Source organism: Pan paniscus, chromosome 11 (genome assembly GCF_029289425.2).
Source record: "Pan paniscus chromosome 11, NHGRI_mPanPan1-v2.0_pri, whole genome shotgun sequence".
In the NCBI taxonomy this organism is placed as follows: Eukaryota; Metazoa; Chordata; class Mammalia; order Primates; family Hominidae; genus Pan; species Pan paniscus.
Window position 1 is genome coordinate 549179 of NC_073260.2, and position 27144 is coordinate 576322.

The 27144-nt window shown below is 50.7% G+C and overlaps 1 protein-coding gene across 1 annotated transcript in view; it reads right to left on the reverse strand.

The window, feature by feature from the left end:
- Positions 1 to 20096: 20096 nt before the first annotated feature.
- LOC117975686 (nascent polypeptide-associated complex subunit alpha, muscle-specific form-like) overlaps positions 20097 to 27144 on the reverse strand; it is a 40269-nt gene continuing 33221 nt past the window's right edge. Inside the window, exons 21-24 of the mRNA XM_063593840.1 lie at positions 26860 to 27092; positions 23771 to 26565; positions 23204 to 23677; positions 20097 to 23075 (exon numbers count right to left, since the gene is read on the reverse strand). Coding sequence (XP_063449910.1) covers positions 22318 to 23075; positions 23204 to 23603 — 1158 coding nt within the window. The 5' untranslated portion in view covers positions 23604 to 23677; positions 23771 to 26565; positions 26860 to 27092 and the 3' untranslated portion in view covers positions 20097 to 22317. The remainder of the gene's footprint in view (positions 23076 to 23203; positions 23678 to 23770; positions 26566 to 26859; positions 27093 to 27144) is intronic.

Below are 27144 nucleotides of genomic sequence, written 5' to 3' on the forward strand. Positions count from 1 at the left end.
TCAGTGCAGCCTCAACTTGCAGGTTCAAGCAATCCTCCCACCTTAGCCTCCCTAGTAGCTGGAACCACAGGCATGTGCCACCATGCAAGCTAATCTTTGTATTTTTTTTTTTTTTTTGTAGACACGGGATCTTGCCACGTTGCCCAGGCTGGTCCCAAACTCTTGAACTCAAGTGATCTGCCTCCCAAAGTGCTGGGATTACAGGCATAAGCCACCGTGCCCAGCCTCCACTGCTTTCTCCTGGCAACCTGTTCTTGCTCCTTTTCCCCACCCAAGAGGAACTATCTCTGTAGCCCAATGAGGGTGAAAGGGTTCCCTGGAAGCCTGTCCCCCCAGCCAGGCCCCTAAATACCAGCTCTATCTCTGGCCATACCCACAAAGGGCAGCAGGGACACAGGCCATCCCGCAGCCCTTGTGCATACCCCAGGAAGGGGTGTAGGAGGGAAGAAGAAATGTGATTTGGGCAAAGCAGGCCTCGGGTGCACAGCCCGTTCACGGGCTTGGGGCCACACATGTATCAAGCATGTGTGCCTTAAGATGTAAGGCCTCTCACGTGTGCACCCATGTGTGTAGTTGGCAAGAGCTGGCCCCCCACACCCTCCATGTGTTGAATAAGGAAGGAAGTGGGAGGCGAGGCAGGGGCCACACAGCAGAGAGGCTCAGTAAGATGGGGTGGGGGATAGAGATAGCCTGAGAAGGCCTGGGAAAGCCTTACAGTGCCACAGAGGTCCCAAGCCCCACCCTGAGAATCTCTGGCCCCAAGAAACCTGAGAAGAGCCCCCCAACTGCCAGAAGCAGAATCAGGGACTCTGCCTGCCTCACAGAGAAGGTGGGGGCAACCTCTCCCGCCAGGCAGCAAGGCTGCTGGATGGAATCAGGTCCTGCCTTTCCGGAGGCAGCTCCGGAGACAGAAGCTGGGTAGTAGGAATTGGGGGCAAGAAGCCAAAGGCCAGTAGCCAGGCAGCTTCTCTTTAGGCTTCCTGGCTGTCAGCAGGCCCTGGCCCGTTGCCCCTTCTGCCTCAACTCTTCATTAGCACTGGAAATAGCAGACAAGAGCAAGCCTGGAGACTGCGAATAGGAAAGGCAGGGAGGAGAGAAAGAGGAGACAGCTACTTCCCCCAGACCTAATTTTCCCTCGTGGGACCCCACTGCAGCCCCCATATCTGAACGCCACTACTGGCTGGAAACTTGAAGGGAGGTAGGTGCAAGTTGCTAGTGAGGGCTAAGCATCTTGGGCTCAATAAACCACTTCGATATGCAAATTTGGGGACACTGGGACCTCCGATGTGACTAGATATGCCCAGAACTGCCAGGCTGACCAACAGCTGTGGAATTCCTGAGTCACATCATTTTCTCCTCTAACCCCTCAACTCTTCCTGTTTTTTTTTTCCTCCTTCTTTCTCCATTTCCTACTCTTTCCTTGTTCCTGTTTCTTTCTCTGTTTTTTTGAGACAAGGTCTCACTATGTTGCCCAAGCTTGTCTTGAACTCCTGGGCTCAAGTAATCCTCCTGCCTCATCCTCCCAAGTAGCTGGGATTACAGGCTCATGCCACCCTGGCTCAGCCCTTCCTTCATTTTTTTTTTTTTTTTTTTTGAGGCAGGGTCTCGCTCTGTCACCCAGGCTGGACTGCAGTGGCACCACGGCACCATCACAGCTCCCTGCAGCCTCGACCTCCTGGGCTCAAGCAATCCTCCCACCTCAGCCTCCCAAGTAGCTGGGATTACAGGCACATGCCACCATACCCAGTCAATTTTTGTATTTTTTGTAGAGATGGGGTTTTGCCATGTTGCCCAGGCTGGTCTTGAACTCCTTTCTCTTTTTATACCACCTTCTAGTCTCCTGCTTCCCCTTCTAGAATGTCACAGTCAGGAGGGTTTTAAAAAGTATGACAGGCCGGGCACAGTGGCTCATGCCTATCATCCCAGCACTTCGGGAGGCTGAGACAGGCAGATCACCTGAGGTCAGGAGTTCGAGATCAGGCTGGCCAACATGGTAAAACCCCATCTCTACTAAAAATACAAAAAAAAGCCAGGTGTGGTGGTGGGTACCTGTAATCCCAGCTACTTGGGAGGCTGAGGCAGGAGAATTGCTTGAACCCAGGAGGTGAAGGTTGCAATGAGTTGAGATCATGCCATTGCACTCCAGCCTGGGCGACAAGAACTAGACTCCGTCTCAAAAAAAAAAAAGTATGACAAAAGCAAGATGGCTCTGGAAACTCTGCACCCCATCGCTCTTGAGCAGGCAAACGAAAATTATAACAGAGCCGGGAGTGGTGGCTCACGCCTGTAATCCCAGCACTTTGGGAGGCTGAGGCTGGCAGATCATGAGGTCAGGAGATTGAGACCATCCTGGCCAACATGGTGAAACCCCATCTCTACTAAAAATACAAAAATTAGCCAGGCGTGGTGGCGGGCACCTGTAGTCCCAGCTACTTGGGAGGCTGAGGCAGGAGAATTGCTTAAGCCAGGGGGGGTCAAGGCTGCAGTGAGCCATAATCACCCCACTGTACTCCAGCCCACATGACAGAGTGAGACCCTGTCTTCAAACAAACAAACAACCTGCTATGCAGACCAAACAAAACAGCAGCTGAGCACCACATTCAGTCTGAGGCCCACTGGTTTTCAACCTTGTTCTAAGTGATCGCTTCTTTCACAGGCCTACTTAGCACAGTGTAGCTAACCTCTAGTGTTCCTGGGAACCTAACCACCCTCTAATAGAACCTTTGGAAAAATGCATTATTCTCATCCTTCTGGGTACAAATGTGTGCCCTGCGTTATCCCAGCCAGCATGGGTATGTATAGGACTTTCCTGAGCTGGGGAGTGTCTGTGATTAAAATCATAGATTCAATTTAGGAGCAAGCTGGAATCTTTAAGACCTGCTGGTAGAAAAGGAAGGCCACCGGGCTTCTGTGAGTCTGCTGCTCTGTTGATCGCATATGAGCAGCGTTTTTGTTCCCTTGGTGTCTTCTGTTATCTACTTCTGAGCACTGATTCTCTCACTTGGTTCAAGCATCAGTGCACTGTCGCCTTCACCCTAAATAATTTTATTTCCTTCTATAACTGCAGACTGTGCTTCTCCCACAAATATGTCTTGCATCCCCCCTGTATGCCAGGCACTGGATACAAAGATTTTTTAAATAACCAGTAGATAGCATTTTGGACAGCTTTCTAGGTGCCAAGGTGATTCTAAATGCTTCACGTATATTAACTCTGCAGCTCCTGAGGCCTGTGGATACTATTATCAGCCCTAGGGCAGCCCCAAGACACTGTTATTACAGATGAGGAAACGAGGCACAGAGAGGTGAAGTAATTTGCCCAAGGTCGCAGAACTAGTAAGTGATGGAGCCAGGAAGGTCCCAGGCAGTCTGGGTCCAAGGCCCACATTGTCCGCCACTATCTTGTGTGACCATGATGAAGACACGGTTCCTGTGGTTAGAGAATATATAATCTAATGAAAGAGACCAGCCCATCCCTCTGATTTTAATACCCTGTGTGAAGTGGTGCCATAGGCAGCACAGGCAAGGGAACTCAGGATGGGGAGCAGTTGAGGAAACCAGAGTAACCACAGCTCAAATTTGCTGAAAGTTAACAAAGTCTCAATGCCTTATGGATAAAAGCATTTTCTCAGGTAATCACTCAACAACCCGATCTTACAGGTGAAAAAAACTGGAGCTTAAAGTTAAGTAATGTCTAACTTAATCAAAGTTGGCCCAGATATTTTGAAGAATGACTAGGGTTTGGGCTGGCTTTCTAGGCTCAGTCTAGACCATAGAGGAAGGGTTCACCAGGGCCATAGCCCAGCATGGGCAAAAGCAGGGAGCTTGGGTGAGTTTTAAAATCTGTCTTCAGATAAGCATGTTTCAGTTCTGTTTCCTCGACCTGTGATGCACCACCTAAACATCTATTGGTAACTTTTTGGAATAAAAGGAACTAATACTACTTTAAATGTATTTGATTTGCTTTGTTGCTTGCTAACCAACAGGAACATAAACCTGTCTGTACAATTTCCCCACTCTGGTATTCAGTCTAGACAGTGATCCTCAAACTGCACCATGCATTGCAATCACCTGGGGAGCTTCCAAGTGCAGATCACCAGGCTCAGCCCCAGGGATTCTTATTCAGTGGCTCTGGGGAGGGGCCTAGGAGTCTAAACTTTAGCAAGCCCCTTATTACATTCCAACACAGGAACAGGCTTTGAGGATCAGTGGTCTCTAGGTCCTTCTGAATCACCGTTTTCCTTTAGCAGGCAGACTAAATGACATGTTGGGAGTTAGATCCACTGGGATTTTTGGGTAGCTAGGTATTTGCCACCTGAGTCCTTCATGACACAAGAATCAAGCCGACCTATTCAGCCTTAGGAGGAGGGAGAGACTCTGACACATGCTACACCACAGATGGACCTTGAGGACGTTGTGCTGAGTGAAAGAAGCCGGGCACAAAAGGACACTTCTCTGAAGTACCTAGAGTAGTCAAATTCATAGAGACAAAAAGTAGAATGGTGATCACCAGGGGCTAGAGAGAGGAGGGGAGAATTAGTGCTTAATGGGTTCAGAGTTTCAGTTGGATGGTGGTGGTGGTTGTACAACAATGTGACTTATTTAATGCCACTGTGCAGTACACTTAAAATGCTTAAAGTAGCAAAATAATCCTAACTTTGTAGGGGGAGGTGGTAAGCAGACCAACCTCTCCCAGCTTTGATCATTCCTTGCTCTCTTTTGGACACGGTGATTTCTACTCCTTTGATTGTGTTGCCTGATGTGTGACAGACCGTCCTCTTACACCTGCTCAGGGACAGAACAAACACAGCTCTGCCTACCTGTACTTCTCGAACTGTATTAAGCTCTCATTGTTACTTTAACACAAGAAAATATGGATATGTACCTGTTCCTCCAGACATGAGTATTGGCATCACTTATAATAAACTTAAATCTGGCAGCTCTGTTCCTAATAACTTTTGATTTCACTATAGCATTGAAATGGCATCTTTTTTAAAGATACTTAAATTAACTGTTAGGAACTCAAATTTAAGTTAAAGTTTAAACACAAGTGTTGCAATCAAAGGTAACCATTCAACCCAGGCGGCCCTGGGAGGAAGACAGCCTGCATCTGCACGGCTGGGTTGGCACAAGCACGGCAGGGTTGGCATGAGTGCAGCTAGTGGCAGCAGCTGTGTTTCAGTTTGGGTGGCAGGTTTCTTTCAGAACTGACAGTAAGAGGTACTCCGAAATCTTAAATGGGGGTGAGGGGAGGATTGTTTACCAATTGTGGTTTTGTTTGTTTTGTTTTGTTTTGTTTTTGTGACAGGGTCTCACTCTCTCACCCAGGCTGGAGTATAGTGGTGTGTCCATGGCTCACTGCCTCAAACTCCTGGCCTCAAGTGATCTTCCTGCCTCAGCCTCCCCAGTAGCTGAGCCCACATGCATACACCACCACGCCCAGTTAATTTGTTTTTATTTTTTGTAGAGACAGGGTCTCACCATATTGCCAGGTGGTTTCAAACTCCTAGCCTCAAACAATCCTCCTGCCTCTGCCTCCCAGAGTGCTGGAATTACAGGCATTAGCCACCGTGCCCAGCCTTATCATCACTTTCAATAGCAAACCAAAGAAGCTGATTCTAACTAATTTAAGCAGAAAAGAAAATGTTTTGGAGAATTTTTCCCAGGATTAATGGGAAAGTTGGAGAACTAGGCTTAGAAAAGAGTTAGGAAGCCGCCACCACCATGAGTAAATTCTTATTTTCACTGTGTCTTCGTGTCATTTCCCCAAGGTTCAGCACTCCTCTCTGGTGGAAGGAAGTGAATGTCTAACTCTAGATCAGATGCTTATGCCCCAGCTTGCTAAGGAATGGGGCGAGGGACTCTCTGCCACACCTTCAGCCTCCACAACCCATAAAGGATACCTCCCAACCCAACAGGAAGGGTATTCAGCAAAAGCAACTCACATTCACTCCATGTGCACAGCATTTTCTTTGATCTGTTTCTGAACCTTCAGATACCCCATCTGATCACTAGGAAGACCACGTGGGAGAGTGGTCATGTCAGCATGGTGAATCAATCATCTCTCCTGGAAAAGCAAGTCCCCATGCAGGTCCATCTACGAGTGGCTCCAAAGCATCTTCCCAGCACCCAGAAAACAGCCAGTTCATTCATCCACTAAGGACCTACAATCCTGTGGGCTAGGGCTGTCTGTGCACACGTCTGTCTCAAATGACAGCAGCACTTAGTGTTACCCTAGGAGGCAGTTTGTTCTGGCCTTTCAGGGACAGAACTCAGAGTGAAACCTTGACTATGTGTGACCCTGTCAGTAGGTCTTTGATATTCCTCTGACCTAAACTGGCTGCTGACAGCAATGAAAATAAACGCTGGCCCACATTCCGAGAACTGCCTTTGTCTTCCTTATCCCCAAGGAGTCAGGGAGTGCCGCAGTGAGACAGAACAGAGAAATGAAAAGCATGAACTGGAAGTATCCATGCGTGTGGCGGCATAAACACCACACTCAGGACAGCGGCCTCCTAGTGGGGGGAAGGGCTCAGGGAGGGGTGCACAGGGGGCTTCAACGTTACCAAGCGTCTTGTTTTCTTTATGAAAAATGGACCTGAATCCAGTTTGCTTGTTCAGCTATTCCTCTAACACCTGTTCTTCAAATGCATGGAAACCTTAGTCCGCAGACCCTCTTTATTTTCACCTAATAGATTATTCACCTCAGATACTTTTTCCTCTGCCTTAGATCCACACCTTCTCCACCCCCACAGCCAACCAGGGTCTCACAATCGATGCTGACATTTTTGTATTTGTGCTATAGTCTGTATCCACAGATGGTTGAGTATTTTGTATTTTAACATTTTACGTGAATGTTATCATGCTGTACATGTCCTTTTGAAACTAAGTTTTTACTCTTGTTCTTTTTTGGAGATTTACCTGTGTTGACAAGTGAAGATCTAGTTCCTTCTCACCACTGTATGGTATTTTGTTATCTAAAGAAACGATACTTGGTTTTAAAACATATCTGAAATAGCAAACAAAGCAAAGTGTCAACATTTGTTAAAATTATGTGGTAGGTACATCAGCATTCATTATATGACTTACAGATGTTTATGTATGTTTGAAAGTTTTCAAAATCTAAAAGAAGAGGGGAGACGACCCCTAGCATGGGGGTCAGGCAGGTGACATCTCAGCACTAGCTGGGCTGGATTGAGACTCTGCTTCTACAACTAGTCAGACTGAGATTAAAAGTCAACTTTGTGGGCTTGGTCTCCTCTTGTTTGCTTTTCGTGGGAATCTGCCTCCCTGGGGAAAGGCCTGAGAGCCTTGACCTTGGGCTGAAGAGTGTTTACGCAGCTGCATGATTTGTGGAGGTGGTCAGAATAGGCTGGACAGAATTTGCTGTGGGCCAGGCCATTTTAAAAAAAGAAATTGGCAAGAGACCATTTTACACAATGGCTGTGATACGTAATGTTAAAAAAATATTCACAATGTACCTGAGTTATAAATAGTCCAAAGATAAATATTGATCACAACACTGGCTGGGCCAACCTTTGACCTCCTCAGCACTCTACAAACTTGGGTTAATTGAAGGCGATGCCTCTTCTGTTATGCTTACTGGATACCCCCATGGGATGCCAGGTGGCCTCTGGTTCTCTTTCTTCTCTATCTGGGGCTTTCAGAAAAGTGAGACTTTTCAGAAGTAAGATCTTTTGACCCATGGCCTGTGTTTTTATAAAACCATTGATCAATTCTGCCATCAAGCAAAAGGTCTGTATTAGGTGAAATAAAACACTCATGAGGACTAAATGAAATCGCAGATATGGAAGTCAGCAATTCCCAAAGTGACCATGAGCCCCATTCTCTTTCCTCCCTCCTCCTGTGGAAGGGCTCCCCAGGTCCTTCCCGCCTGGATTCATCCAGCCCGTGATTTTCATGTCACCAGGCCTCCACTGCCTCCAGGTTGGAGACAGGGCTCTCTCCCTGGCAGCTGCTGGAGAGCGAGACTGTTCCTGAGCCCCTCATTAAACGTGTCTCCTGCAGCAGTGGCTACACTGACGTGTCCTTCTCTCCACCCAGGCTATGACTTCTGCCAGGTCCTGCAGTGGTTTGCCGAGAGGGTGGACAGGATCATCCTGCTCTTTGACGCTCACAAGCTGGACATCTCAGATGAATTCTCAGAGGCCATCAAGGCCTTCCGGTGCCAGGACGACAAGATCCGTGTCGTGCTGAACAAGGCCGACCAAGTGGACACGCAGCAGCTGATGCGGGTCTACGGGGCCCTCGTGTGGTCCCTAGGCAAGGTCATCAACACGCCCGAGGTACTGCGCGTCTACATTGGCTCCTTCTGGGCGCAGCCCCTGCAGAACACAGACAACCGCCGGCTCTTCGAGGCTGAGGCCCAGGACCTCTTCAGAGACATCCAGAGCCTCCCCCAGAAGGCAGCGGTGCGCAAGCTCAACGACCTCATCAAGCGAGCGAGGCTGGCCAAGGTAAGCCAGGAGATGCCTTGCACAGAGGCCAGGGGCTGGGACTCTGCTGTCTCCTCTCCAGAGGCAAGATGGGTGGGAGGAGGCTTCGTTCCAGAAGGCTTAAGGAATGAACATGTGCTAGGTTAAGAATACAGCCTCGAGGTCAGGTGGCCCTGCTGACACCCTAGCTCCTGGCTCTGCACTCCTGGGCAGATGACTAACCCTGTTCTCCAATCTGTACCATGGAGCTAATAAGAGCACTTCACAAGAACTTGGGGTGACAGTTGGTCAGTGTGACAGAGCACTTGGCATAGTGCCTGGTGCACAGGGAGGGGGATCGATCAGTGCACTCACTACATGGTAGCTGTTAGGATGTCAGGACGATAGGAATATAACCAGCCAAACCTGAGAGAGGTGGCATTGGTGAGACCGACAGGATGCTGAGAGGCCACTGCTAGTCCCCGTGCACCAAAGGCCAGTGTTACCACCTGGATCCAGGGGAGCCCTGGGAAGAAGTATGGCTCAGTCTTACTCTTGGAGTGTGCTGGTTCTGGGTCACCCCCGCATCCTCATTCTGGGCTGCGGGCTGTTAGCCTGCATGCCTGGGCTCCTGGCTCGCCTGCCTCATAGCTGAGCCTTTCAGCAGCCCCAGGAGCGTGTGCCCAATGGGGCAGTGAGAGGTGACCTGCTGACATCCCTCAAGTGACAGAGTCAATTCATGTCTCCAAAGAGAGAAAAGCATATCCCTCCTCCAAGAGAAAATACAGAGAAAAAAATGGCTCTTTAAAAAATAGGTGCATGTTTCATAAAATCATTGTCCTCTAATGCTGGAAGTGCCTTTAGAGTTTTATCTAGTCCTAGTGAAGTTCAAACCTGGCTGATCATCAGAAGCAACATACATTCCCAGGCCCTGCCCCAGAGCCTCGGATATAGGGGTGTGCGTGCACTCATGGCCATGTGTGCATATGCATGTGTGTAAACATGCATGTGTGTGTGTGTGTGTGTGTGTGTGTGTAAAGCTCCCTAGGTGATTGGCTATGTGCCAGTCATGGTGTGGATGCTGCCATGAGTGCCCTGGGAAGGGTGACTACGTGCCTGGCCAGGAGGCAGGGAGGGCTTCCCTGATGGGGACAGCCAAGATGGGGACAATTCTTCCTCCTTCTTGCTGCTCATTAGCAGCCTGTCCTCGTGCCAGTGTGCTCACTGGGCAGCCTCTTGCCTGGGTGAAAACAAACACCTTCCTGGCTGCTGCTGCCCCTCACACAGGACCTCGATGTCCTGTGTCCCTCTCTGTCACATGTGTCCCAGTGCGTGTGCACGCATTCCTCCCATATGGCTCAGCTAACCTGCAGTGGTGTGGTGCTTGTGTGAGTCATCCTTCTTTATCCATTCTTCCTGGTCCAAGTGGCTTCCTTTCCAGAACTACAAGCCATTTTTGCTCCAGTTCTGCAAGGCAGATGTGCTAACTAGTTTGTAAATCCACTTACGTGCAGCTCTCCTGAAATGATTTTGCCCTCGCCCTTGTCCTGGGCCTAATGCTTGGTAGCAGGAAGGCTGTTTTTCTACTCGGTGATCCCTTGGTTTGTGGTGTTTCCTTTCTCCAGCAGGTACAACTGAACAATCTTCAAGGTGTGTGACACCCCACATTATTTTATAACCAAAGTTGGTGACTCATGTCATAGCCTTTGCAGATTTTGAGATTTTTTAAAACTATTTTTAAATGCTCATGGACATTCCTCATTTACCAGTTATTGGTAAATGAAAACCCAGTAACTGGAGATGCTGCTGTATTCAGTCATATAAATAAATAAGGAGGCCGGGCACGGTGGCTAACGCCTGCAATCCCAGCACTTTGGGAGGCTGAGGCGGGTGGATCACAAAGTCAGGAGTTCAAGGCCAGTCTGGCCAACATATTGAAACCCTGTCTCTACTAAAAATACAAAAATTATCCAGGCATGGTGGCAGGCACCTGTAATCCCAGCTACTCAGGAGGCTGAGGCAGGAGAATCGCTTGAACCCAGGAGGCGGAGGTTGCAGTGAGCCAAGATCGTGCCACTGCACTCCAGCCTAGGTGACAGAGTGAGACTCTGTCTCAAATAAATAAATAAATAAATAAATAAGGAGCAGAAAGCTCACTGGAAATGCCAAGCGCCTTAACCCATAGAGCTTCCCTGCCATCCTTGAGCCTCGGGCCCTCTGAACGGGCCAGCGCGGCCTGGGTTTGGAGGCACAGAACGCTGCTCTGTATTCTGACACTGTGAATAATGAAAACCCTTGTGTGGATGCGGGGAGTGGGGGACGGTCAAACTTGCTGAGCTTACTTGCAGGAAAAAGGCTTGTGGTTTTTTTCTTCCTAAGAATAGTATCTGGCTTGTTCCTTTTCACAAAGGAAAATGTTTGAAGTATGGGTATTTGCAGCCGGAGCTTCTCAGTGCCAGTTGCTCGTGGGCAGTGCCATGCTGAGGAGTGGGGACAGGAAGCGGGCTCACCAGGAGGAGAAGCCGGACTCAGCACGGCGGCCTTGGCCACTAACTCATGACATTGACCTCACGCCACCTGCAGTTTCATGTTCCACCGCTGAACTTGTTTCTGCTTAAATGGACAGATGCTTACCTGAGTTTTTCTTTTTGGAGTGTTTATATTTTCCAAAAGTGCTTTTATTTTGGTTTATTAACCTTTCTCTTGATCCAGTTTTCCTTTTTCACACCAACTGTTCCAAAGCTCTGTAGTCTGCATTATGTGTGTTTTTTTGTTTGATCCTGTTGACAACTACAGAGTTGGGCATTTTTGTCCTCATTTCCCACCTGAGGGAATGGAAGCTCAGAAAGGTGAAGTTATGTCCCCGAGGCTTCACAGCCTGTAAGCTGCAAAGTATACGTTCAAACCTCGGTCAGTGTGACACCTCAGTCCAGAAAGCAGTCACCTGAAATCGGGAGTGAACAGCAGCTACAGTACCTCCTCCCTTGTGTCCTTGTTTTCTGCACTGATCTGTTAATCTATTTATTCCATAAAAGTCTCCATCCACAGAAACCCTACAAAGTTTAGGTTTATCAAGCTGACACTTTGAAAACATGCAAAGGGTAAGTTTTCAGATGTCAGCTAAGAGATGTCAAGTCTGAGTTGGGTTGTGGGGTATGTTTATTTATAGAACACCATAATTAACCAGGATTCATGGCCCATCCAGATAAAGCAAGTGCGCCGTTTTAATCAAACTCGAAGTGTCATAAAGGTGACATTTTAATAATATGAAAAGTAGATAGATACTGTTCCCAAAGAGCTCTTGAAGTTTATTTCCCTTCTTTTTCTGTTTATATATTTTTTTCACATCTCTGTATTTAAGGAACAGGGAAACTTTAGAGTGGGTTTTTGGTTAGCCTCAAAGATCACTTCTTACAATCTCAGTAGACATCCTTCTTGGAAGACGGCTCACACTCTGAGATGCCAGTCAGGGTTCATTTCATGATTCTTTAAAGGAAGCTATTTTGGGAAAGCCCAAAAAAGGGTTTGGAAAATGTCATTTACTTTTATTCAGCTATAATTAAAATAGCCAAATTAAAGAAATTAGACTCATACAAATCCCAAACAATGCAAGTTCACTATCAGACCCCACCCTTTAGAAGCGTATTGCCCAAGAATAGGAAAGGCTGTCACCCATTTGGAGATCTTTGCTCAACAAAAATGAGGCAACATTTGAGGAAGAAACAAGTAAAACTGAGAAAGAAGAGGAGAGGTCAGTGATTTTCAAGGTTCGCTATAGTTCTGTGGAATTTAGCTTATTTCAAATGTAGACTCTTCTCAGTCACATGTGATGTGCAGAGCCTGGCTTTCTTGTCTATAGGCTGGGCACGGTGTCTCATGCCTGTAATCCCAACACTTCAGGAAACCGAGGCGGGCAGATCACTTGAGGTCAAGAGTTCGAGACCAGCCTGGCTAACATGGTGAAACCCCGTCTCTACTAAATGTCATCAAAATGACAAAATGACAGTTTTTCTCTAGGCTAATAACTCAATGAGCAGGAAGGAAAGTCCTCCCTTTTAAATGTATATGAATGTGTATGTAGTTCACACTTACACTCTGACACAGATCTTATTGTGTCCAATGATGTGTGTGTGTGTGTGTGTGTGTGTGTCTCCAAGACTGAGACACATGTACTAAAGAGTGATACTGGCCACATCTACTCTGGGCTGAGAGGGTAACTTCAGCGAGTGCTGGATACAAAAATTACAAAAGAAATTACAAAAAAATTACAAAAAATACAAAAATTAGCTGGGCATGGAGGTGGGCACCTGTAATCCTGGCTACTCAGGAGGCTGAGGCAGGAGAATCACTTGAACCCAAGAGTCGGAGGTTGCAGTCAACCAGGATCGTGCCGCTGCATTCCAGCCTGGGCGACAAAGCAAGACTCCATCTCAAAAAAAAAAAAAAAATTCTCCTATAAAGAAATGAGGCATTTTTTGTGCACCAAATGGATTCAGGCTAAAGCGTGTGAGAATCATGATATAATGGATCATGAAGATCCTGGTATTGCCTAGTCCTCGGCAGGGCTCTAAAAATAACTCAGTCAGCAGCCCTGAGCTGCTGTGGATGTGTGTGTGTCAGTGCTTGAGCCCATAAATGGAAGCCTGTCTCTTTGAAGGGTGACCTCAGAGAAGTGTGCAGCCCCCTCCAGTCCCCTTTAAGGCTGCACGGAATTACACGTGCCATTGGTGCCAGTTTTGATCTGAACAGAATAACAAACCCTTGCTCAAGTGGGAACATGTCAGCTGCCCTTCTCTGCCTCTCACAGTCTCACACTCTTGTTACCCCATGGGTTCATCTTTTGGGACTCAGGCTTATTAACTGAATTTTTTATATTATCATAAACCCACTTTATAAACGTGCTGATACCCTGGCTTTAAATACTCTATGCAGGTTTCCAGAGCTGGGCTTCCAGCCGCAGGTCTCCAGCAGGTAGCGTTAAGTTTGCAGATGAGCGTGGCACAGTGTATCACCATGCCTTCCCAGCCCGCCTTCCCCAAACTACTGCCTGATCCTCACATTCCATGAAGCTTTTCATTCCAGCACTGGTCGCTTCCAGCATCCAGCACTTGCTGAAGTTACCCTCCAAGCCCAGAGTAGATGTGGCCAGTATCACTCTTTAGTACATGTGTCTCAGTCTTGGAGACACACACACACACACATCATTGGACACAATGAGATCTGTGTCAGAGTGTAAGTGTGAACTACATATACATTCATATACATTTAAAAGGAAGGACTTTCCTTTCTGCTCATTGAGTTATTAGCCTAGAGAAAAATTGTCATTTTGTCATTTTGATCCATTTGATTTCCCCCAGTCATCCCCATTAGATGCCTTAGGGCTTCTGCAAATTTACACAAGGCATAGGATGACTTGAACAAGATACGAATGTTCAAAAGCCCCCAGGGGTCAATGTAAATTAAACACTTGGAACCCAAATTCATTATATTACTATTTAAATAGAGTTTATTAATTATTTGGTAAGGAGTAACCAGCCGGGAGCCCTCTCTCTCATTACTGTACCTCCAGCTGTTGGTCTTTGGCCATTAGTTGATAAGAAGTTACATTTGCTCCTCTTTCTAGTGAGCAGAGTGCATTCAAATGCATGACCTCTTCTATTCTCATAATAACTCTGTGAGATGAATGTTGTTGTCATTTCTAATTTGTGGATGAGCACGCTGAGGCGGAGATCCCATGCCTGGCCCCAAGTTGCTCAGTGGGTAGGCAGTGGTCACGGGGCCTGAGCCTCATCTTCCAGCTCCAGGTCTAGTCCCCCTCTTCTCTTTCGTACTCCTCCTCTTCCCAGTTAGTTTTCTCTCGTTATAAAGGTCAGAAGACCCAAGTGTTTCCACCTCCTTCCCCAGGGACAACCGCCAGGTCTGGCCCTGGGTCTGGCATGTATTTGGAGACACCTTTGACACATAATTGCAGGAGTGATCTCTGGAGGCTGACTGTGGATTTTAGCCATTCAAGCTGTCCCGTCTGTTTACCAGAAGACTTTAGAAAATGACAGGATGCCATCCTGCCAGCAGCTCGCAGTCTTCACCCGCATTCCCACGTGGTGTCCCGACGTTTGTGTGCCATCATTGTGTCCGTGTTTGATGTGTGGGGAAAGGGAGAATAAAGGACCCTTCCAAAGCCTCTCAGTGAATTAGGCACGAGCAGAAGTCAAACCTCAAAGTTTTCCAAACTCATTCTATGGGACACAGTTCATTTTGAATTCCAGATTTTGAACAACTTCAGTAAGATTATTAATGCATACCCACAGGGAGTCATTAGTTCTTTAGGGACAGGAACGAGGCACTTGGATGCTAGTGCCAGCTCTGTATCTACCAACTAGCTGTGTGACCTTGAGTGAGTCACACGGATGTCCTGGAACCAGGAATTAAAGTAGATATTGGGGGGTCACTTCCAGTTTCAGTATTCCATGATGCTATGGATTATAATTTATCTTGTGACTTGATGATTTTTTTTTCTTTTTTTGAGACGGATTCTTGCTGTGTCACCCAGGCTGGAGTGCAGTGGGGCCATCTCAGCTCATTGTGACCTCCACCTCCCGGGTTCAAGCTATTCTCCTGCCTCAGCCTCCCGAGTAGCTGAGACTATAAGAGCACACCACCACACCCAGCTAATTTTTGTATTTTTAGTAGAGGCAGGGTTTCACCACATTGGCCAGGCTGGTCTCGAACTCCTGACCTTAAGTGACCCACCTGCCTCAGCCTCCCAAAGTGCTGGGATTACAGGCATGAGCCACTGTGCCCGGCCAACTTGATGAACTTCTGAAAGCAGGTCTGTGCACAGAAGTTGTCCCTGGGTTATTGTTTAGGGCGCACCAGGAAGGGCAGGACGCGGGTGGACATGCAGAGGCAGCGTAACAGGAGACTTCCACAAACCTCGCTAACAGAACTTCCTAGAAGTGGAGGCTGGGACCGAGAGCAGCCGCAGTGTGAGCAGGTCACCTAAGGGTCATGACTCAGGTGACACCAAGCTGGCGGAAGGAGGAGGGAGTTGAGACCTGGCACGAGATCAGCCCCAGGTTTATCAGGGCTGTGAAGGCCTAGTGTCGGGGCCACCTCGGTCATCAGCCAGCAAACACCATGAGGCCTGAGATGAGGGAGCAGGTGACACTCAATTGGTGGAGGGTGTGGCAGGTGCACATCAGCTGAGTTCAGTGCAGGTAAAGCAGGCTCTGGGCACCAGGGAGTGTTCAGGAACAGTGTGCCCAACCTCGGGGGGTGGGTGGCAGGGAGTGGGTGAGGAGTCAGCCAGATGAGTGGGAACTAAGCCCTCCCTGAGCTGGGGCCTGGCGGCTCAGAGGTACCTTACTAATATGTGGTGAGGGGTCTTGGGAAGCCCTACAGAGGCCTAGGCAGCTGCTCCAGGGCTAGGCCCCAGAGCAGGGAAGGGGGTGGTCTCAATAAGAAGCCCTTGTGTTTGGGAGACTGAGCAGCTGTGGGGGCCTCCTGCTTCCCTTGGGGTGGCTCCAGGGTGGGGTGAGCCTGAGCACAGAAGAAAGAGGTATACATAGGTATACATAGAGAACATACTCATAAGCCCAGTCCAGAGTTGCCAGGAAGGTGGAGGCCAAGGAAATGATGCAAGGACAGCTGGTGAGCAGCTGGTTCTCCCTGATGGAACGTGGCAGCTCCTCCAGTCCAAGGGTGCTCCCTCAGCCCTGGCCCTCCCCAGCCCACCCACACCAAGCCAGGCATTCACAGTCGGAGGCAAAGGAGTTGGTATCTTACCACTTGCTCATCACAGCGGTTAAATCCCAGGATTCTAAATAACGGATCCCAAACTTCGGGTTTCTCAAGTTATCTCTAAGAATCTTGTAAATCATTTCAATTGTCTTCATTTGAAAAATAAGTACATAAACAAGTTTGCTGGTGACAGAAAGGTTTAGCATCATCTCTCCAAGTCCATCCTCTCAGCGGTAGCCAGGCTGCACAGTGCATGCTTCTGTTAAACGACCCTTGTGCAGATGGGAAGTTGACATTGTCTGACCTCAGCATGTCAGACCTTGCATTAGGTACTTAGGTTAGCATCCAAATCCTCGCAAAATGTTTTTGGCTGTGTCCAGCATGTGTCCACACACGGGCCCTCAGCTGAGCTATGGAATGTATCTGCTTACCCCCTTTATTTAATTTCAACTTCTACAAGATTACAGTAGAAGTCTGTTTCCTTTAATAGGATTTTCCGTTGCTACATATTCATTTTGTAATCACCACTCTGTTTTTCATCCTTTCTTATTTTAGTTACTTACTTGACTTCACAATTACTCTGAAGTTCAAGATATACAAAGTGGCCGGGCATGGTCGTTCATGCCTGTAATCCCAGCACTTTGGGAGGCCAAGGTGGGTGGATCACCTGAGGTCAGGAGTTCGAGACCAGCCTGGCCAACATGGTGAAACCCCATCTCTACTAAAAATACAAAAATCAGCTAGGCGTGGTGGTGCACACCTGTAATCCCAGCTACTCGGGAGGCTGAAGCAGGAAAATCTCTTGAACCAGGAGGTGGAGGTTGCAGTGAGCCAAGATCACGCTGTTCCACTCCAGCCTGGGCAACAGAGCGAGATTCCATCTCAAAAACATATATATACACACCAGGGTCACCCCAACCAGGATAACCGGACCATCAGCCAGATGCTGAGCGAGCGGTGGTACACCCTGGGGCCCAATGAGATGGAGAAATACGACCTGGCCTTCCAGGTGAAGGTGGCCCACTTGCAACAAGGACCGAAAGAAGTCCAGCTCAGAGGCCAAGCCCACAAGCCAGGGGCTAGCAGGAGTGTAACAAGGGCTCATGGGAGAAGAGCATATCAGAGACGGGCACTGCCACTGCCCCTGGGGTGTCCTCTGAACTCCTGTCAGTTGCAGCCCAAACACTCCAGAGCTCGGATACCAAGGAGCAGCTTCTGTGGGGCAGAATGGCTGCACACAGTCAGGGAACCTGGCTCAGCCTGGCCCAAGCCTTCTCCCACAGCGGGGTACACAGCCTGGACGGCAGGGAAATAGACCATCAGGCACTACAGGAACTGACACAGGTGGTGTCTGGCACTGCATCATACTCTGGCCCAAAGCCTTCTACTCAGTATGGAGCTCCAGGCCACTTTGCAGCCCCTGGTGAGGGAGGTGACCAGTGGGCAGCCCTGCTGCTGCCCACCTGAGCTGCTCATTCCCAGCACATGGCCAGTGAGGACACAGTGAGTGACGAGGAGCACATGGTCATCCATGAGGAGGAGGGGGTGATGTCATTGCTGATGATGGCTTTAGCACCACTGACACCGATCGCAAGTTCAAGGAGTGGGTGACCGACTGAGAGTGGGGACAACTCTTGGGAGGAGCCAGAGGGCAACAAGGGCTTTGGTGGGAAGGTATTTGCACCTGTCATTCCTTCCTCCTTTACTCCTGCCGCCCCTTGCTGGATCCTGAGACCCCAGGGTCCCCCGATCCACCTGCAGCTTTCGGCAAAGTCTATGGTCCCACCCTGTCCTCCTCCTACACATACTCATATGCTTCCTCCTCAACCTTGGCACCCACCTCCTTCTTACTGGGCCCAGGAGCCTTCAAAGCCCAGGAGTCTGGTCAAGGCAGCAGAGCGGGCCCCCTACAGCCCCTACCCCTGGGGATGGGGGCCCAGGGATGCCTTCCAAGGTGACCTGTTTCCTCCCAATGGATCCTGCCACCTTCTGGTGCAAGAGACCTGAAAGTTTGGGCGACCCGGAGCTACCAGGCTCCTCAGTCATCAGGGTCCCTCCCAACACTAAGGCTTTCCCAGGCAGGAGCTGGGCTGAGCCACCCGGGGGGCAGAGTCTGAAGAGAAACTGACTGGGCTTTCGGGGTCGGGGCAGAAGGAACCCCACGGACATGGATCCCACACTGAAGGACCCCACCACACCCAAATGCAAGATGAGAAGATGCTCCAGCTGCAGTCCAAAGCCCGACACCCCCAACTGTGCCATGTGTGATGGGGACAGCTTCCCCTTTGCCTGTACATGTGGAGAAGCCGAGGACAGGCTCAGGGAACCGGAGACCGAGAAGGCGCTGTCCTCTTCACTGCACGTGCCCTGGACCAGTGCCGGCCCTGATCAAGCAGCTCTTCCAGGTCCACTGCTTCTTCCTGTCCACTAGGCCACAGCCGCCCTGCAGGCCCACTATGCACACATCCTCCCCAAGGTTTGTTCTGCCCCTGCCCTGACTCCCAGCCCTGTGGGGGTCCTGACCGCACCTCACCTGGCTCAGACTCTTGACGCTGCCCTGGCTGCCCCACCACTGCCTCTGCCCGAGAGTCACGTGAGGCTGAGAGTAGGGGCAGGGGCAGCAGTGGTGCCAGTTGGGGGGCGGTCCAGTGGGAGGAGCCTCAGCCTCGCGGGCTGCTCCGTGGGACTGATGACTGCAAGATCGTCTGGGCACCTCACGGATCTTCAACTGCAGGTGAAACGGATGCTGGTGGTGGGTGCAGGGCCGCTGGGAGCTGCTGCATGGTTCCCAGAGGCTGGACTGGGGCAGGTGCCAACTGAAGCTGCTGGGGCAGCATGAGCAGGATGTTCTGCACACAAACCTTGGAGAAGATGATGTGTGCATAGCGGGTCCACTGCTGCTGCCCCCGCCCTGATTCCCAGCCCTGCCTGACCCCACCTCAACCTGCTCAGGCTTTGGCGCAACCCTGGCTGCCCTGCCACTGCCTCTGCCCCAGAGTTGGGGCCTTGACAGCCTGGTTGGAAGGGGACACCCCAGCCCTGCCTCAACACCTAGGGGTCTCCATAACTACCACAGGCAGGTGGGCAACCCCAAAGATCCCAGGACTCACAGTACCCCCTGAGAACATGGACAGTATGTGGGGGTAGCAATGGAGGGCAGGATGGTTATCTTCTCCCAGGTAAAGCCATTTAATCCTTTCAGTTTGGGATGGAGTAAGGCCTGCCTCTTTTTTTTTTTTTTTTTTTGAGACTGAGTCTTGCTCTGTCGCCCAGGCTGGAGTGCAGTGGTGCGATCTTGGCTCACTGCAACCTCTTCCCGCCGGGTTCACGCCATTCTCCTGCCTCAGCCTTCCGGGTAGCTAGGGTTACAGGTGCACGCTACCACGTCCGGCTAATTTTTGTATTTTTAGTACAGACGGGGCTTCATCATCTTGGCCAGGCTGATTTCGATCTCCTGACATCGTGATCTGCCTGCCTCCCCCTCCCAAAGTGCTGGGATTACAGGCGTGGGCCACCACGCCTGGCCAAGGCCTGCTCCTCTTATCTATACCCCCTACCCCTGCAGCTGTGCTGGGGGAAAGCTGGGCAGTTTCCCTCCTCCGAGCCCCTGTACATACCATGAATTGTGGGACCTTCAGAGCTTTTCACTTTTCGGAAAATAGCTCCTGCTGGGGCTACAAGATGGAGTGTGAAGAGGGCCTTGGGCCACAGGGAGGCGCCTGTGGACTAGGGGGAGCTCATGCACCCCTTCCTTCCCCAGAGGGGCTGGACTCAGGTGAGTATGGGGGTGGGGGCTCCTGCACTTCAACACAGGCAGCGGGAGGGTTTTCTCCCCATTCCCTCTGCACTCCCAACTTGAGCTATACTTTTTAAGAAAGTGATTCACCCTGCCTTTGCCCCCTTCCCCAGAACAGAACACGTTGATCATGGGCGATATTTTTCATTGTGCCAAAAAGTTGCCACGACCGTCATTAAACCTGTTTAACACCAAATGATAAGGAAAATAAAATAAAAAATTCAGGCATGGTGCAGAAACTCACTCCAAATAAATTACCTACCAAAATATATAATGGTGGAAATATTCCAAAATTCAATATTTTGGGATTTATACACAAAAGATAAACAAATTAGAGGCCAAGAGGCTGCCGGAAGGGAAAAACGGGGACTGGAAAGGCCGTTGTGAGGAATGAGCTCGGCCTAAAGAGGCCACTGGCAGGCAGTAGCTGGACCTGCCGAAGTGGCCGAAAGGCAGGAGCTTTGGACTGGGGAGGCCGCAGTGAGGCGAGAGCTAGCTGGGCGTGGAGAGTCCGCAGTGAGGCCGAGGCCGAGGCCGGGCCCATGCAGGCCTTCGAGAGGCAGGAGGCCGGGCCTGCAAAGGCCGACTGGAGATCAAGTTCTGCGCCTGAAGAGGCTGCCAAAAGTCAAAAGTGGGGCCTGGGAAGGCCGCCGACAGCCATGAGCTGGGCTGGGCCGAAAGAGGCCACTGGGAGGCAGGAGGAGCTGGGCCTGGAGAGGCTGACTCGAGGAAGTTTTGCACCTGGAGAGGCCGCCGAGAGGACGGAGCTGGGCCCGGGGAGGCCGACTTGCTGCTCTTCCAGGCCCACTTCCAGGCCGACTTGAGCCTGCAGAGGCCGCCGGGAGGCCCAAGCTGGGCCTAGAGGAGCCCACCGACCGGAGGCCGTTTGGGGCCTGCAGATGCCATCAGAGGGCAGGAGCTGAGCCTGGAGAGGCCACCGTGAGGCCTGAGCTGGGCCTGGGGAGCTTGGCTTAGGGAAGTTGTGGGCCTACCAGGGCCACTAGGAGCTGAGTCCAAAGACGTTGTTGAGACCTGGAGTCGGCCCAGAGTCCGGCCCGGAGATGCAGCCAGGAGGAAGAGCTGGGCCCGGAGAGGATGCCGGGAGGCTGCAAGTGCGTCTGAGAGGCCAATTTGAGGAGGCCTGGCCTCCGCCTCCCGCATGGCCCAGCTGTTCCTCCTGGCTGCATCTCCCGCCTCCCAGCAAACAAGCTCTTTTGGCTCAGCTCCCGCCTGCGTTTGTAGACCCCAAAGTTTCTGCAACCAAGCTCTTCAGACCCACATCCCTTCTCCCAGTGACTGAACAGTCCCAGCTCCAGCTGGAGACGGGCGTCTGCAGACCCCGCTGTTGCCTCCCAGGGGAGTCTCCAGGCCCAGCTCTCGCCCCACCGCGACCTCCCGGGCCCAAGTCTCTGCCTACCTCCCAGCAGCCCGCGTGCGACCCTGCTATTCCCTCACGGTGGCCTGTTGAGGCAGGGGCTCACGCTGACCTCTCTCAGTGTGGGAGGGGCCGGTGTGAGGCAAGGGGCTCACGCTGACCTCTCCCAGCCTGGGAGGGGCCGGTGTGAGGCAAGGGCTCACACTGACCTCTCTCAGCGTGGGAGGGGCCGGTGTGAGGCAAGGGCTCACGCTGACCTCTCTCAGCGTGGGAGGGGCCGGTGTGAGGCAAGGGGCTCAGGCTGACCTCTCTCAGCGTGGGAGGGGCCGGTGTGAGGCAAGGGCTCACGCTGACCTCTCTCAGCGTGGGACGGGCTGGTGCGAGGCAAGGGGCTCACACTGACCTCTCTCAGCGTGGGAGGGGCCGGTGTGAGGCAAGGGGCTCAGGCTGAGCTCTGTCAGCGTGGGAAGGGCCGGTGTGAGGCAAGGGCTCACGCTGACCTCTCTCAGCGTGGGAGGGGCCAGTGTGAGGCAAGGGCTCACGCTGACCTCTCTCAGCGTGGGACGGGCTGGTGCGAGGCAAGGGGCTCACACTGACCTCTCTCAGCGTGGGAGGGGCCGGTGTGAGGCAAGGGCTCACGCTGACCTCTCTCAGCGTGGGACGGGCTGGTGCGAGGCAAGGGGCTCACACTGACCTCTCTCAGCGTGGGAGGGGCCGGTGTGAGGCAAGGGCTCACACTGACCTCTCTCAGCGTGGGAGGGGCCGGTGTGAGGCAAGGGGCTCACGCTGACCTCTGTCCACGTGGGAGGGGCCGGTGTGAGGCAAGGGCTCACACTGACCTCTCTCAGCTTGGGAGGGGCCCAAGTGAGGCAAGGGGCTCACGCTGACCTCTGTCCGCATGTGAGGGGCCGGTGTGAGGCAAGGGCTCACAGTGACCTCTCTCAGCGTGGGAGGAGCCAGTGTGAGGCAGGGACTCACGCCTCTGGGCAGGGTGCCAGAGGCATGAGTTGGGCATCAACAGGCCACCGTGACGGAGGAGCTGGGCCGAACGCGGGCTGCTGGGAGGCAGGCAGGGACTTGGCCCCAGGAGGCCGCCGTGGCGGCAAGAGCTGGGCCTGGAGAGGCCCCTGGGAGGCAAGGGCGGGGCCTGCAGAGGCTGCTCCCCAACCAGTGCTAGGCCCGTACAGGCCACCAGGAGGCAGGAAGTGGGCCCTCAGAGCTTGGCTGGAGAAAGTTCGGGGACTACAAAGGCGGTTGGGAGCTGGGCAGGAGTTGAGCCAAAAGAGCTTGCTTACTTGCTGGGAGGCAGGGCCGGGAGAGGCCGACTTCAGGACAACTTGGGCCTGCGGCGGTCGCCGGGAGGCCCCAGCTTGGCGTGGAGGAGCCCACCAACCGGAGACCATTTCGGGCCTGGAGATGCCATCGGAGGGCAGGAGCTCATCCTGGAGAGGCCACCGTGAGGCCTGACCTGGGCCTGGGTAGCTTGGCTTGAGGAAGCTGTGGGCCGACCAAGGCCGCCAGGAGATGGATAGGCACTGAGTCCAAAGAGGTTGTTGAGAGGCAGAATTCGGGCCTGGAGAGGTCAACTTGAGGAGATTTTGGGCCTTCATAGGCCACCAGGAGGCAGCAGTTGGGACTAGAGAGTCTGACGTGAGTAAGTTTTGGGCCCGGAGATGACGTCCTGGAACAGGAGTTGGGCCTGGAGAGGCCACCGTGAGGCATAAGCTGGATGTAGAGAGGCCAGTGTGAGGCAAGACCTGGGCCTGTCTAGGCTGCTGGGAGACAGGCAGGAATCTGGCCAGGGAAGGTTGCCATGAGACAAAAGTTGGGCCTGGAAAGGCCCTTGTGAAACATGAGCTTGGCCTAAAGAGGCCACTGGGTGGCAGGAGCTGGGTGTGTAGAAGCTGCTGAAAGGTTGGGAGCTTGGCTTGGGGGGTCCACAGTGAGACAGATGCTGGGCGTGCAGAATCTGCTGTGAGGCAGATGTTGGGAATGTAGAGGCCAACGGGAGGCAGAGGCTGGGCCTGGAGGGACCACCAAGATGCAGGAGCTGGGCCTGAGGAGGCTGCAAAGAAGCATGAGCTGGGCCTGGTGAGGTCGACTTGACAAAGTTCAGGGCCTGGAGAGAAGGCTGGGAGGCAGGAGCTGGGTCTAAAGAGCTCATTGTAACGATGGAGCTGTGCCTGTGGATGCTGTTGTGAGGCAGTAGCCTCATCTGCGGAGACTGCCGTGAGGTAGGGTATGGGCCTAAATAGGCCATTGAGTCATGAGCTTGGTCTGTAGAGGCTGACTGGAGAAAGTTCTGGGCCTGGAGAGGCTGCCGGGAGGTAGGAGCTGGGCCAAAAGATGTAAGCACATTTGCATTTATTAGGCACTTTATTTCCATTATTACACTGTAATATATTATAAAATAATTATAGAACTCACCATAATGTAGAATCAGTGGGCGTGTTAAGCTTGTTTTCCTGCAACTGGATGGTCCCACCTGAGCGTGATGGGAGAAAGTGACAGATCAATAGGTATTAGATTCTCATAAGGACAGCGCGACCTAGATCCCTCACATGCACGGTTCACAACAGGGTGCGTTCTCCTATGAGAATCTAATGCTGCTGCTCATCTGAGAAGGTGGAGCTCAGGCGGGAATGTGAGCAAAGGGGAGTGGCTGTAAATACAGACGAAGCTTCCCTCACTCCCTCACTCGACACCGCTCACCTCCTGCTGTGTGGCTCCTTGCGGCTCCATGGCTCAGGGGTTGGGGACCCCTGCTCAAGTGCATCCAAAGCGACCCTTCCCACACCAGTCTTCACAGTGGTCAAGGGCAGCAACCACTTAGCTCCCAAGGCAATGTGCCTCAGCTGGCATTTCGTCACAATCAACAGTAAGTGGTAGCTTGAGTCACTGTGAGGTCACCTACTGGAAATCACCAGCATCCCATTTCCCACTGGCAAAGAGCTCAGCACTGCCCCCTGGGAAACCAAACCTATGCCCAAATCCCATCTGTGTGGGTTTATCTCCTGGGACCCTTCCTAACATATTAGTCAGAGTCCAATCAGGAAGCATAAACCACTCAAAAGTTTAAAGTGGTAAAATTTAATACAGAGAATTATTCATTATAACAGGTGAACAGCATAATGAGAGATTGGCTAGCACAAAGTAAAGAGAACTCTAGAGAATATGGGACTAGCCCAGGCCAGGCATGGTGGCTCATGCCTGAAATTCCAGCCATTTGAGAAGCTAATGCAGGAGGATTGCTTAAGGCCAGGAGCTAGAGACCGGTCTGGACAACACAGTGAGACCCTGTCTCTATCCAAAAGAAGAAAAAAGTTAGCTGGGAGTGGTGGTGCACACTTGTAGTCCCAGCTACTCGGAATGCGGAAGTTTGAGCCTGGGAGGTCAAGGCTGCAGTGAGGCATGATTATGCCACTACAGTCCAGCCTGGTGACAGAGCAAGACCCTGTCTCAAAGAACAAAACAACAACAACCATTTACAGACAGAAAAGAAATAGAGCTAATTAGCTGAGGAAAGATGTTGAAATGTGACAAGTAGAGTAACATGAGGTCTTTTGTCTATGTAAAATAATCAAACAAAAAATGACTTACTAAATTATAATACCCTGTGCTGGCAAAGGTGCAGTGAAATGGGCACTTTCTTATACTATGAGGGGTGCTTAAATTGTGTATAAGCCTTCCAGGGTAAAGCCTGTCAATTTTTTAAAATAATGGAGACAGGGTCTCACCATACTGCCATACTGCCTCCTCCAACTCTTGGCCTCAAGCAATCCTCCTCTCTCAGCCTCCCAAAGTGCTAAGATTATAGCTGGGAGGCACCCAAAACCCTGTCGATTTACATCAAGGGTAATGAGAATGTCCATTCACCATGACTCACAGTAATCTTACTTCTGGGGAGACAATTCAATCTAAACAAAAGGTCATCTGTACACACACAGTAAAAATCTGGGAGTAACTGAAGACAGAGTTGGTAAGTGAAATAAGAAACAGTTATAAGAAATTAAACTATGGTATCCATAGGCACCTGGTATAAAAGGTCAGTTGATGTTAGCTGCTACTTTTTTGTTGTTTTGAGACAGGGTCTCACTCTGTCACCCAGGCTGGAGTGCAGAGGCCTGATCATGACTCACTGCAGTCTCAGCCTCCCTGGGCTCAAGTGATCCTCCCACCTCAGCCTCCCAAGTTGCTGGGACTACAGGAACATGCCACCACACTAGGCTAATTCATGTGTTTTTCTGTAGGGATGGTGACTCCCCCTTTGTTTCCAAGGCCTATCGCAAACTCTTGGCCTCAAGCCATCCTCCTGCCTCAGCCTCCCAAAGTGTTGCGATTACCAGTGTGAGCCACCACACCTGGCCAGCTGCTACTTTTATCAATATTATTATTATTCCACTCAATTAAAAATTATTATTTTCAAGGCTATGCAACAGTATGTATCCTACAGCGTAATTGTAAAAACATATACAGTCGTCGTCCCTCAGTATACAGAATCAGTTCCAGCCCCCCATCTCTGCATATACCAAAATCCATGCCTACTCACGTTTCGCTGTCACCCTTCTGGAATCCACGTATACGAAAATTCCAAATATTAGTTGGGCATAGTGGCAAGCACCTGTAGTCTCAGCCACGTGGGAGGTTGAGGTGGGAGGATCGCTTCAGCCTGGAAGGTTGAGGCTGCGGTCAGCTGCGATAGCGCTACTACACTCCAGCCTTGGACAACAGAGGGAGACCCTGTCTCTGAAAAAAAAATAAATAAATAAAACAGGTTAGAAACTGTAATGAGGTCTGCTGGGCAAAATTCCATATAAGCAAAGTATAAATTAATAAAGCAAATTGTGATAAATTAGTACGATTGACTTTCTGGAGTTTCTGACAATAAAAGTAAGGAAAATGCAGAACACAAAGACAGAGAGCAAAAAGAGAAATTAGGAAAGCATTCTACATGTTGAATAGGAAGACACTGGCCATGTTCGTGCAGCGGCAGTATGTCGTGACATGACATACCTTGGAGAGAAGTTAACAGATGAGGAAGTTGATAAAAATCATCAGAGAAGCAAAATACTGGTAGCGACACTCAAGTAAACCATGAAATTTCCATAACTTATGTCAGCAAAGTGGGAATATTGTACAGTGTGTGTTGAAGTTCCTATACAACATTGTTTATCTGCCTTTTCTTTGTTTGTAGGGAATGTAGATACGAAAAGTTCTTCTTGCTGTCAAAAGAATATGTGTGAATAAGTCATTTTAACTTATGCTTCTGTTTTTCTTTTATCTTCCTGCCATCATCCCACAGCCTTACTTTAGAAATTTTTTTTTTAGAAAACTGAACAAGTGCTCCTTGTGGTGGCACATACCTCGAGGATGGGAGGCAGGGGTGGAAGGGTCACTTGAGGCCATTAGTTTGACACCAGCCTGGCCAACAAAGTGACACCCCATGTCTACAAAACAATTTAAAAATTAGCCAAGTATCGTCATGTATACCTACAGTCCCAGCTACCTGAACTTACTGAGAAAGCTCAGGGCCTGGAGAGAAGGCTGGGAGGCAGGAGCTGGGTCTAAAGAGGCCATTGTAACGATGGAGCTGTGCCTGTGGAGGCTGTTGTGAGGCAGTAGCCTCATCTGCGGAGACTGCCGTGAGGTAGGGTATGGGCCTAAATAGGCCATGGTGAGTCATGAGCTTGGTCTGTAGAGGCTGACTGGAGAAAGTTCTGGGCCTGGAGAGGCTGCCGGGAGGTAGGAGCTGGGCCAAAAGATGTAAGCACATTTGCATTTATTAGGCACTTTATTTCCAT